The 12469-nt window shown below is 43.1% G+C and overlaps 1 protein-coding gene across 1 annotated transcript; it reads left to right on the top strand.

Moving 5' to 3' along the window:
- The first annotated feature begins 1523 nt into the window (after positions 1–1523).
- On the top strand, positions 1524–12261 carry LOC107395788 (uncharacterized). The gene is made up of 5 exons (XM_015975238.3): positions 1524–1729; positions 10618–10787; positions 10916–11011; positions 11100–11267; positions 12082–12261. The coding sequence occupies exons 1-5, from the start codon at positions 1558–1560 to the stop codon at positions 12259–12261; spliced, it is 786 nt and encodes a 261-aa protein (XP_015830724.2). The 5' UTR covers positions 1524–1557.
- The last annotated feature ends 208 nt before the right edge of the window (positions 12262–12469 follow it).

Raw genomic sequence — 12469 nt, 5'->3', positions numbered from 1 at the left:
AGTTGTCACACACACTAATGTGTGTGCGAAATTTGTTCTCCGCATTTGACCCATCCCCTGGGGGAGCGGTGAGCTGCAGACAAGCCGCGCTCGGGAACCATTTGGTGGTTTAACCCCCCAATCCAACCCCTTAATGCTGAGTGTCAAGCATTGGGTCCCATTTTTTCTAAGTCTTTGGTATGACCCGACCAGGAATCGAACCCTGATCTCCCAGTCTCAGGGCGGACACTCTACCACTAGGCCACTGAGCTGGTTCCGTCTTTGCATGAGATCAATGTTCTCATGTTCTGAGTCACTTAAACATGGACGTAATTTTGGGGGGGGGGGGGGGGACAGGGGGGACATGTCCCCCCCACTTTTTCCAAAGTCAAGGTTTGACCCCTGCACTTTTTACCATCCAAAAACAATATTACGCTATATTAAATTGACACTGGTTGAGCTCTAGGACCAAGCAGAAAACAACCGTTTGTGTTGAAGCCTGTTTCCCATTAGAACATACTGTAAAGACCCCCCCCCCCCCCGTGCCCCCCCCCCCACTTCTAAAGTGAAAATTAGGTCCATGCACTCAAAGTAAAAATTCTGGAAACAGGAGCGCCAGAGCTTTTTATCTTAGAGATCGCCTCACAAATCAGAGAGAGTACTGCTTAATAATGTTCCTGCTGCCCTCCAGGAGGCCAAAAATCAGCTACAAATAAAATAAATGTACTCGTGTGTTTTTGTGGTGATTTAGAAATGCGTAAAGTTTTATTTTCTCAACATTAAACGTGTTTTTGGGACAAGCGTGGAGGAATCAGGGACCTCTGGTGGTGAGGCTACAGATCCTCCACGCCTGGGCACGCCGGGGGTCGTAAAACACAGAAATAAAAGAAAGACACGTTCACACAAGCTAAATAACACATTCATAAAATAACGCACAAACGATCTTTATTGGAAGCAAACTTTGACCAGATTTGGTTCCAGCGTTGCAGAAGTTTGACGTGTTTCCACAGAATGAAGTTTCAGGATGACTCCACAGAAAAGCCGTTTTAATCGACTGTTTGTCGATGTTTTCGTCCCGATTTTGCAGAAACGGATTTCATCTTCCCGCTCTGAAACGTCACAATCAGTAACGAGGAGTCGACGTGACGCATCGCCTCCGCACCAAGACGTTTCCCTGAGCTTCAACTTTATTTTTGGTGGAAACAAACTGAAGAAGTTTGAATTGGTTTGGTTTTAAAAGGGTTTGTTTAATTCTTGTGACATCACCAGTTTCCTGATTCTATTATACAAAAACAACAAAGTTCCCAACGATGAGGAGAGAAAACTTTTGAGGGTTTCAGGTAGTAAATTGTTATTCATCAGCCGGACAAGAGCCACTTTCTTCTTCCTTTTCCTGTTTGTTTACTTTCTGACACATTTCTGAGTTTATGAGGTGAAAACACCCAGAAATCCCAACGATGACTTTCCCCAGGACCCACGTTTCTAACCTCGACTCCAACAAACAAAGACACCTCAAGCTTCTCTTTTTTTCAGATAAAGGGGGGGTTGGAGAGGGGTGGCTGGCCGGCGTGGGCGTAGATGCTTGAATTGCAACGATGGCTGATGACTCAGGTGATGTGTCATACTCTGAGCTATAAAAGGGAACATTTACATTTTGTCCACACAAACACAATCACACACACACACATGTACAGCACTCACTGGACTCAGAGGGACTCTTGTTTACTGCAGCCGGAGCAGAAGATGAAATGTAAGTTTGAGCCTCGTACTTTCAGTCAAACACAGCATGTGTTTATGTGTGTGTGTGTTTGTGTGTGTGTGTGTGAGTGTGTGTATGGAGGAGGGGGACTCCACACGTGCTCCTCACTTTTACTTTCAGCCTGAGAGGAGTCAGGAGTGGAAGTGGGTGAATGAATGAATGAAAAGGGGTGAATGAATGAGATGGGACTTGTTCTTTGTGGCTGAAACTTGTGAAGTTTAACTTTTTTGTGTCTGGATTCTGAAAAACCCGCTGTTTAGTTTCAGGATTGTCTGTGATTGGCTGATCGTGTGTGTGTGTGTTGGGGAGGTTTTCCCCACATACTCCAAACCAGTCGAGCGAAAGAAGCTGCCCTTATGGGTTTCTCCCATTTAAATCCAATGAAAACATTTGAACTAAAAATGCTGCTAAACTTTAAGCTTTTGGATGTTTTTGAGCCAAATCAGTGATGAATTTGTCCAAACTGAACTTAAAAAGTAACCCTGAGCCACAGAGTTTGTTTGTTTTTAGGTAAAGTTGTTTCTTTCAATACATTTTCACCGAAAATGAACGAAACCCTCCAATTGAAGCCAGCTTCTGTGCGAAAACACGCGTTGCGTGCACACAGACGTGCTTGAGAACGTCAGGATCGACTCGTATTTATTTCATGAGTGTAAAAAGGCTCCTAAAGCGAAAGACTCGCATGTTTTGAGCTAATGAAGGCGATATAAATCATGTGTAAGTCAACATTGGGAGGAGTCCCGCTTTAATGGAGGAACTTGGCTGAGAGCTGCTCCAGACCACATGTTAGACTTCCTACCTGACAGCACAGACGGGGACTGTTTGCGTTACCTCTGCACTTATTTCACATGAAAGAGAAGCTGGAAACTTCTGCAGCCGCTCGGAGTTTTTTACTTTTCCTTTCCAGCAGTAAAAGACGGAACCGTTTTTTTCTAACAACTGGCCCAAACAGGAGTGCGCCATTTGAGTTTTGTTGTGTTTACCTGCATGAAAGGGAAATATTCAGCCTTTTTATGCACGTTGGAATTCTGGGATCATTTGCAAAACGTCGACTTCACTCGTCGTCTGATGTTAGAATTTCCTCCTAGAACCTAAGAAAGGTGCTTTAAACGTCCTCGTCTCCATTATGAATCACGTTTTGTTTATCAAAGCCTCGGTTTTAATCAGAACTCTCCCACAAGGTCGTCAGTCCAGGATAATAAATCAGAAAAAGTGTGTGTGTGTGTGTGTGTGTGTGTGCCAGCTGAGCAGACAGTGATGTCATCATTACATGTAATCTGGTCCCTTACTGTAATGTCAGACTGCAGCTCACCTGTTTGGTTCCAGATCGATCAGGTTTTCAGGGGCGAAAGTGAGTCAGCTGTAATGCAAGCGTCCTCCTTGTGGACACAGGCGGTACTGCAGCTAAAACCCAGCAGCTCAGGAGCTTTTTTTTAAACTTATTGTCTGAAGTTGCTGATGCTGAATCCACGGTGACTCATCTGGATGGCTCAGCATCTTTTATGTGTGGCATCATCAAGATGGCGTCAAAAACATCAAGAGGGAGACGAGATTAGATAAGAAGTGAGACAGACGCCAAAACAGCTGGAAAACAGATTTGAATTCGTGTTTCAGGCTTAATCAGGGAACGGGACCGCACTTTTACCAACTTTAACCCCTTTTTCACAGGTTTATCAGGAATTAAAGAGCAAGTCACCCCCAAATCGACTCTTTTTCTGATAAACTATATAAATGCGTGTCTACTAGTGCTGCAGACACGTGTAGTTATTAGTTTTCCACTTTAGTTAAAACTAGGACTGTGACTCGATAAAAAATTTAATTTAATTAATTCGAGGCTTTGTAATTAATTAATCTAAATTAATCGCATTTTTAGAGTGTTTCTGTTTTAACTTAAACTTCTATTTTCAACTTTAAGACACGTTGTTTGTGATTGTTTACAGAGTAGTGAGAACACGGAGCGTTCTCCCAGCGGCAGCCAGGTGCCTCTCGTTTGTCTGACTACTTTCATAAACTACTGTTAGGGCACAGAATTATTCTGTCTGGTGCTTTCAGCGCTGCACAGATGTTACGGAAATGTTAAAAATATAGCTTACCGCAACTTTTGTAAAGTTTCCGGTGCCACCGGGCGGGCAGCCGCAGCAGAGACGATCTCTGAAAAACGTCCGTAACACGGACTCCGTTGTTGTCTGGAAGTTTTATTTTTCCAAGTTAAGAAAAGAGGCGGACGGGTTTCCTAAATCCTGCATCAGTCCAAGCAAGGAAAGTTCTTTCTGTTTTTATTCCGTTTTAGTAGCCATTAGCGCTGTGCATTGTTGTGTGCGTCAGTGATATTCGGTCTACGAGGAAATCGTGCAATGACAAAGGTTCCGCCTTACTCGAAATCCAAGCTGTGATTAAAAGCATTATTTTTTTAACGCATCATTTTTTTTCTAATTAATTAATCATAATTAACGCGTTAAAGTCCCGGCCCTAGTTAAAATTTAAATTTTCTGCCTAAAACTGTCAGTGTTGTGCCGTTGTCAGGTAAAAACTCTGCACTGCATTTGAATTTAAATCTGCCATCGCTATTGGCTAAGAGGTACTCTAGAACGTTAGCTGGTACCACATGATGTCACAATGTCATTGTGAGCCTGTGTGTGTGTGTGTGTGTGTGTGTGTGTGTGTGTGCTCCGCCCTCTCGGTCTGCTAGGCAACAGCATTTGTTGCATTTTTCAAACAGGAAGTGTGAGTGGAGTAATACTCTGGTAGGGGGTGACTTGCTCTTTAAGCATCCAAATCTGGACAGATCTGTTATAAGGAAGACATTTAAACTTTTGAATAATATTTTACCAGTTTTTTTTTTATTTAAATCAACATCTAAAGCTGTAGGTGTGTCTGATATGCAGTCTTACTTGTGTTTGGTGAGTTTTATGGCTGAAAACAGCTGCTGCTGACGCCCTCACTCGTTCTTTACCTGAAGTTGCTTTTGCTAATAAAAAGATGATTGAAGAATGTTAATTTGCACACCTCCATTGAGTCCGCCTGGAAAAGGCATAAATTTGACGTTTAATGACGAGTCTCAGCAGGACAGAAAGCAAAGATATAAAATATTGGAAAAACAAGCGTTTGTGAAAGTCAGACCGTAGAGTTGAGCTCCGTCCAGGTTTCTGAACGCTAACAGAGCACCTGTTCATAAGTTCATTTGATGTCCTTGAGAGCAAAAAGTAACGAGCGCTTGAGGAAATAAGGCGTCCACTGAGCCCACACAGGAAACTCCAGCGTTTGTTTGTCTGACCCAGCAGGAAAAAAGGGCACGAACTCCAACGGAAACGCGGGAAGTGGGCGATTATGTGAGACACAGCACGCACTTGTTGATGTTTCATGTTGGAGGATTGCGTTCTGACGAAACGGGCCGTGCACACATCAAAGGCGAGCCTTTCACGCTGCTTCTGAAGCAGCTTTTTGATGCTGTAATGCTGTCACAGCTGTTTACTCTGCCAGATGCATGACTGTACGCACATGTTTTCTTTCTCTCTCTCTCTCTTCTGACTCAAGGCTTTTGCTCCTCAGTACTTTTCCAGCGGCTGAATGCAGCAGCTTTCCAGCGCGCGTCCTTCTCTGGCTGCAGACCAGGACAGTCAACGCTTTAGTGCACAGAAACCAAGAGGCAGCCAACTGATTGGATTAGTTCTCACTTGGTCACGTCTGCTGGAGAACATCTGTTTGAGATTTAGACCTTTCATGAGATCCATTTGTTTAGAATTTAAAACCAGTTTAGATTCACGGTGGAATTTTCTTCATTTTGCAAACAAACCACACATTTATCCAGTGTGGAAATAAAAGCTCGTTCCCAGATGTCTCCTCGCCACAAGACAAGTTTTATCTGACAGATAATGTCTGACACATCAGAGAAAATTCTCTTAGTGAGCGATTCTTTTATAGTTTTTGGCAACTTTTAGGTCAAGGGAACTGGATCAAATCTACGAATAAATAAAATCCAAACTAAGATTTTATTAAAACGAACTTTCTTTCAGCATTTGGTGTAAAACCGATGTTTAATTAAGTATTCATCACTATGTTTTTCCATATTTTATGCCCTAAATGACTTGATTTAGCAAGAAAAGCTTTAAGCTCTCAACTAAATGCATCCATGCACCAAAGTCTGTGTGAAATCAACAAAATGTAATCTTTTTCTCCTCTCTGAGACACGTCTTTGTGCTTAGGAACGTGAAACAGAACAAGAACGTTTCTGAAGTTACAACAGGAGTTTGTTTAGTCAAAATGAGATCAAATGTTTCATTTTAGCTTCAGATGTTTGTGAGAAAATATGAACTTTTAAAACAAACAGAACAAAATCTCTTTCCTTTTTCTGAACCAAGTTTTGAACAGCTTCAGTTTGGAGAAGTGGAGATTAATTCTACCGATGAGCTCAGGAGTCTGATTGGCCATGATGTCGTACAAAGGAGGTAAAACACAAGCCGTAAAAAACCTTTAACTCATTCGCTGCCAGCGTTTCTCACTGTTTTTACTGTTTTTTTAAGAGTCACAGAACATTGGGCGCTAGGATGACGTCAAAACAACCAAAACAAAGCGGAGACTCACCTCTTACATCAGGAAGAATCCGCGCGTTTTGAGCGTTATCCGTTCTTTCATAATCCGTTGTTGAATTGTGATCGGCAGAAGCTTTTCCGGTTCGCGCCTCACTTTTTTTTACAGCTATGGCAACAAAACGATCTCCTGACACATGGATGTTCTGCTTCCTGATCATGTGACGTGTGACGTACGCGGATGAAGATCGGCTTTAGAGCTGGGATGTTTGTTCTCACGGTGCGGGGGCTCGTCCGACACCCACACAGTAAAAACATGCAAATGACGACTTTAGTCGTCAATGGCAGTGAACGAGTTAAATGTTAATATTTCCCCACGTTTTCACAAAAATGTCACATAATGTGAATAAATATGAGGGATCGATGTTAAATCTGCAGAAATAAACACAACAGACAGATTCACGACTCCGTAAAATTTATAAAACATAATTTGCATAAAGTGATGAGAACATTTTGGGATTATTTTAGCTTGAATGTAGCTGTTTCTCCAAACTGAGGCTTTGCAATGAGCTATCTAAAGCAGATAGTTGTTAAAGTAACAGAGCAGTTTCCTGCTCCTCCGCCCTACTGGTTGAAAGTGGAATTACAACTGTCATAAACAACCCTGCTGTAGCCTGCTGTAGCTAGCGCTAACAATGAGCTAACTTTAACACAGGGGTATTCAATTCCAGTCCTGGTATCCGTCACATTTTGGTGGTTTCTCTGATTCAACACACTTGATTCACCTGTGCAGCAGCTCATAAGGCTCTGCAGAAGCTTGTTAATCACCTGCTGATTGAAATCAGGTGTGTTGAAACACAGTTAAAACTAAAACGTGCTGGATACCGGACCTCCAGGACCAGAAATGAATACCCCTGCTTCAACACAAGCTAACTAATACTAAAATAAACCACAAAGTAAAAAGATCCACACTGTTCCAGTTGCAACAAAGCCAGGTCACCATCAGTCCGTGATTTTATAGCCTTTAGCTCCCTCAAACTAGCGTAGGACGCGCCGATGTTCACTCTGGTTTTAGCTCTTTGCTTCACCTCCAAAGACGTTACTCTCTCACTTTTACTTCCAGGCTCCGCCATGATGCCAACAGTAAAAGCAAACTTCTTTTTCTTCTTCTTGTGCTTTTCATTGACGATCGGCAAACTGAAAATGCTAACCGCTAGCATTACAGCTAACAGCCGTAAAGCAGGTAAAGAGCTTCACCTATAGGACACCTACGCGCTCCACAGAGTGGTGTCAAATATGAAACTGGTCAGGTTTCTAACTGAACAATCACTGAGACCAGTGTTAAAGCTCGAGCTTGTAGGTCTAAACTATTGTTACTTTAATGTCTCAGCAGAATCGTTTCTGTTGCAGGTCCGAGTTTCGTCTCTGATATCCCGCCGTGTAAACGGATGTGTTCTGTCTTTTTCGGATTACTGGGCATCCCTGCATGTGTGAGAGGACATATTTTACCCTCATAACTCTCTCTCTCTCTCTCTCTGATGCAACCTATTTTCACGTCTCCGAGAGCGTCCTCTCTCCTCTTTGCGTCTGAAACGGAAACTCATTTCAAATTAAATGAAATGTTTCTTGGGTCCGACATCATCTGCGAGCTTTGGAGTCGGGTTCTTTTCTGCCAATGCCGAGACGTGAAATCGGACACTTGGAGAAGCCTGGAAACTCGAGGTCTCGTGGGAAGTGGAGGAATGTTGAAACAGAAATCGGCCAAAATATTTCAGCTGCTCATCATTTAGGTTCAGGGAGAAAAACTGATGACATTCCGACATAATAAGACTAATACCAGAGTGACTGGTAACAAAAAGAGCAAAAGAAACCTTTAAATACAATAAATAAGTCGTCGTTGTCGTCGTCTTCCACCGCTTATCCGCGTCCGGGTCGCGGGGGCAGCATCCCAACTAGGGAGCTCCAGACCGTCCTCTCCCCGGCCACCTCCACCAGCTCCTCCGGCAGGACCCCAAGGCGTTCCCGGACCAGATTGGAGATGTAACCTCTCCAACGTGTCCCGGGTCGACCCGGGGGCCTCCTGCCGGCAGGACATGCCCAAAACTTAAATACATAAGTTAAATATAAAAATTCTAAACTCTGACCTTTGACCTTCAGTTAAACCCACATTTGTCCCTCTCTGGATGGCAGGAAAAGTGTTTTTTTTAACAAAAGGGATGTTTTCTCTGGGAGGAGTTCAGGCAGCCTGCTGATGACGTCACCACTCAGAGATTAATCTGAGTCAGGCGTCTCAGCCGGCTTCTCCACCAGGAGGCTCAAAGCAGCGTCTAAAAAACCCCGGAATTCCTCACATTCCTCAAGCGTGACCTAGCACATCCTACGGCTGGTCCCGAGGCTCGGGGGCTTTTTAGAGTTTCAATAACCCGTGGATAGATTTTCAGACATGAGCTAATCTGGCTGAAAGGGTTTCATCAGCAGGGATTGAGACATACGTGATTCAATCTCATGCTGGTTGATTTAAGATGTGGGTGTGTTTGTTTTATTAAACCCGTCTTCTAGTTTGTTGACGTTAATGAAGCCAAAAATAGTCTTTTTATGTTGTTCTAACCTCTAAATTTTGCAGCTTGTCTCAATATTTTAGTTCTTCTTTATCTTCCGTCCTGCAGAAAAGGCGTGAAAAGCTAATAAAAGGATGAATGTGTCACACTTCCTGTTAAAGTCAAGACTTCTGCATCTGGAGAAAGCGGCTCAGGGCTGTAGATAAAACCATTTTTGTTTTATTTTGAATCCCTTTGACCCTTCACGGGTTTACCTCGGTCCTGTTTGGTGTCAAACCTGAGAAGCCATCGGCTATTCGCCCGTCTACTCGGCTTCTGCAGCGTGCAGTCGGTGCAACGGGTGCACGTGCAGGACGGCGTGCACGTGGAGAGCGAGTTCAAATCAAAAACAGTTTGACCTGATTTCTGATTTTATGTGTTGATTCTAAGATCTTAAAGCAGATTAAAGGAATTGAGAAACTAACAGCATCAAAATGTGAGCAGAAAGTTCGAAATCTGATCTTTTTTACCCACAAATGAACATTTTTTACAGTTTTGGGGGATTTTTTTAAAGAAACAATAAAATATCAGTAAATGTTTGCTTCTGATTGTTTCCAGAAATGGGAAATCTTGTTTCCTCCTCACACACACACACACACACACACACACACACACACACACACACACACACACACACACACACACACACACACACACACACACACACACACACACACACACACACACACTCCTGATGGAGTTTAAACTCTTTTCTGCTCTTATCTGATGAGTTTTCGTCGTCTAGACGACAGGATGCTCACATTTCTCGTCGCACTGATGCTGACTGATGTTTAAACTCTGTGCATCGCTGCATCAAAGATGGCTTTCCCGTTTTGCTGTCTCACATCACTCCCAGCATCTTAATGACACCAGTTTGTTGTAATTAGTGGTGTTTCGGCTCCAGTGGCAGGCCCATACGTGTTGCGTGTTGGCCAAAGCCTCAGTGAGCGGAAACAGACGGAAACATCAAGCAGCTGCTTGCGAAATCCGTGCTGCTGAAATAAAAAAAACAGGTTGTGTGGTTTTCGGTCTGAATCACAGAAACGCAGCAGCTCTGGGTCAAGGAGGAGGGAGGAAGCGTGGCTGCAGCTGCAGCTCTGTATGGCAAGCCAAAACCGCCACAATACGCCACTTTCTCAACCCGTCTAGTTAAGAAATGCGAAAAAAACGCCGTTTGATGTGCCAAGACGTCGTAAAATATGGAGAAAACTCTGCCAGAACGCCGTAATTGACGCCGTTGTGAACGGTCCCATAGAACGCCCATAAAATACGACGTTTTTTCCGGACATTGAACGCCGTTTTTTACGTCACCCTAATCCCAGACGCGTTCTCTGTGTTAAAAGCGGCGTTTTATGTCACAGAACGGCGAAATAAGCGGCTTTCAATGTCCGTACCAAACGCCATATTTTACGCCACCCACACAGAGAACGCGTCTGGGATTAGGGTGACGTAAAAAACGGCGTTCAATGTCCGGAAAAAACGTCGTATTTTACGGGCGTTCTACGGGACCGTTCAGAACGGCGTCAGTTACGGAGTTCTGGCAGAGTTTTCTCCATATTTTACGACGTCTTGGCACATCAAACGGCGTTTTTTTCGCCATTTCTTAACTAGACGGGTTGGGAAAGTGGCGTATTGTGGCGGTTTTGGCTTGCCATAGCTGCGCGTTACTCTCTCGCGTCCCTGGTTCAGCGCTTGTTTCGTTGAGTTAGAAGAAAAGGCTAAATGTGGGTTTTGTGTGTTTTTCTTGCCTCTGCAGTAATTCATGAGCCCACCTCAGGCCTGTTCCACCTGCTGCTGCTGCTGACCCAACTGTTGGTTCGGTCCTCGTCGTTCCCCGCCCACAGCTCGGATCTCTGCGCGGCGTTCGGCTCCATGATCCATCAGCTGGAAAAGTTGTTCAACGCCTCCAAAAAAATGCACAACTTGGTGAGGTTCACCTCAGACTTTCTGGATGTTTGCTGTCTCTGAGGTTTTAAGTGGATTTTAACGGTGCTGCAGCTCTTCGGCATGAAAACAAATAAAAACGAGTGTTTTATTTGTCTTGTTCTCAACAGACCAGTGAAGAACTCTCACATTTTTCTGAAGTTGAAGACAAACTGAAGGGTCTTCCCAGCTTGGAGCACATTGCCACACATTTCAGGTCCCTGAAGGTAAGCACCTAATTCCACCTAAACGTTGCATAAATATAAAGATCATAGTTATCGAGCAGGTGTGTGTGGTGTGTTTGTGCGCCTACAGGTTAATGAGTCCCTCCTGCAGCTGCACAAGGACACCGAGTCCTTCAGGTTGCACGTGGACTGGCTGAAAGCTGCTAAAGAAAACTTCAGTTTGCCCCTCCTGGCCGACAGGAGCGCCGGCTCGAGCCTCCTGCAGCTATCAGACCTCATCAGGAAGTCTCTTCACAAGGTGAGTCGACTCGTAGGCGTAATCAAACAGAAGCATCCGCTTCACCTCAGGTGGGCAGCAAAGGTGTGTTAACGAGGGCCGTGTTCCATTCAAACAGCTGGTTGTGCTGTAAAAATGCTAAAGGACTCTTGGAAATGGGATGCAGCCCTCGTTACACACGTCTGGAGCTCCAGAAAATCATATTTACAATTTTAATGTTTAAAAGAAGAACAAAATCTTCTGAAAATGAAGTTATGCAAAAGAGGAGCCATTTTTTTTATTGTTTACAAAGTTGAAGATGATGATAAAGAAAGCAAAAGTTTGAAAAAACCTTTATTTTACCAAATTTATCAAATTGCCACCATTATTTAAACTTTGATTTTAAATTAAATTAAATTAAATTAAATTAAATTAAATAATTAACATCCGTAGAAAATGGAAGTATGTTGTACTTTTGTCCATATTCCATATAAACAAATATCAAATAAACGGAAAAATTAAAACAAAACAAATGTTGATTATAGTTGATTTAGAGTTAAAACTTTAGGAAACAAGAAGAGATGAATATAGAATATATAAAATAAAAGTCCAACAAATAAAATTGGATTATTTTATTTTATGTTGTTAAATAAAATGTTATAAAAAATTAAAACTAATTTGAGAAAATATTAAAAAATTGATCATGTTTATTTTCATAATAACAACAACAACAACAACAACAATAATAATAATAATAATATCAATAATAACTTTCATCGCTGCATTCTTGAGTGAATTATAAGGATTTTTATGTGAGTTTTTTTTAACTTTGGTGAGTTTTTTTGTGTGTTTTCAGATAAACCAAGAGGTTCCTGAGGTGTCGATTCCCGTTTTTCCCGACGTCTCCAACGCCTTCGACGCTCTGATGTTCTCCGTGGAAATCTCTGAACGGCTACAACCGTTCTGCCGTTTGTCAAAACGAATCTTGCTGCACATCTGCCCCAAACACCGCCCCAAAGCAGCCTTAAACAGCTGATCGTGTCCTCACATGAAACCACTGATAACTCCAAGCTGTTGCTCCATCCTGCTAGTGGACTACCTCAAGGTGGCAGAATCGGCCGATCCAAAGCCTCGTGGCTGACTGCAACGAGCCAGGAACCGATGTCATTAAAATCGATCATTTCGAAGCCCGTCGAGCTGCTTAGGTCAAAAGGGTTTTGGTTCTTTAAGGTAGAATCATGGAT

Source organism: Nothobranchius furzeri, chromosome 19 (assembly GCF_043380555.1).
Source record: "Nothobranchius furzeri strain GRZ-AD chromosome 19, NfurGRZ-RIMD1, whole genome shotgun sequence".
Lineage (NCBI taxonomy): Eukaryota > Metazoa > Chordata > Actinopteri > Cyprinodontiformes > Nothobranchiidae > Nothobranchius > Nothobranchius furzeri.
This window is presented reverse-complemented; position numbering and strand designations above follow the sequence as displayed.

What these genes read in the sequence shown, in the direction of transcription:
- LOC107395788 (XM_015975238.3), top strand. Translation starts at nt 1,558, where the DNA reads ATGCTTGAATTGCAACGATGGCTGATGACTCAGGTGATGTGTCATACT. An exon ending in GCCGGAGCAGAAGATGAAAT is followed by an intron (nt 1,730 to 10,617) that starts GTAAGTTTGAGC and finishes TTGCCTCTGCAG; the next exon opens with TAATTCATGAGCCCACCTCA. An exon ending in CACATTTCAGGTCCCTGAAG is followed by an intron (nt 11,012 to 11,099) that starts GTAAGCACCTAA and finishes GTGCGCCTACAG; the next exon opens with GTTAATGAGTCCCTCCTGCA.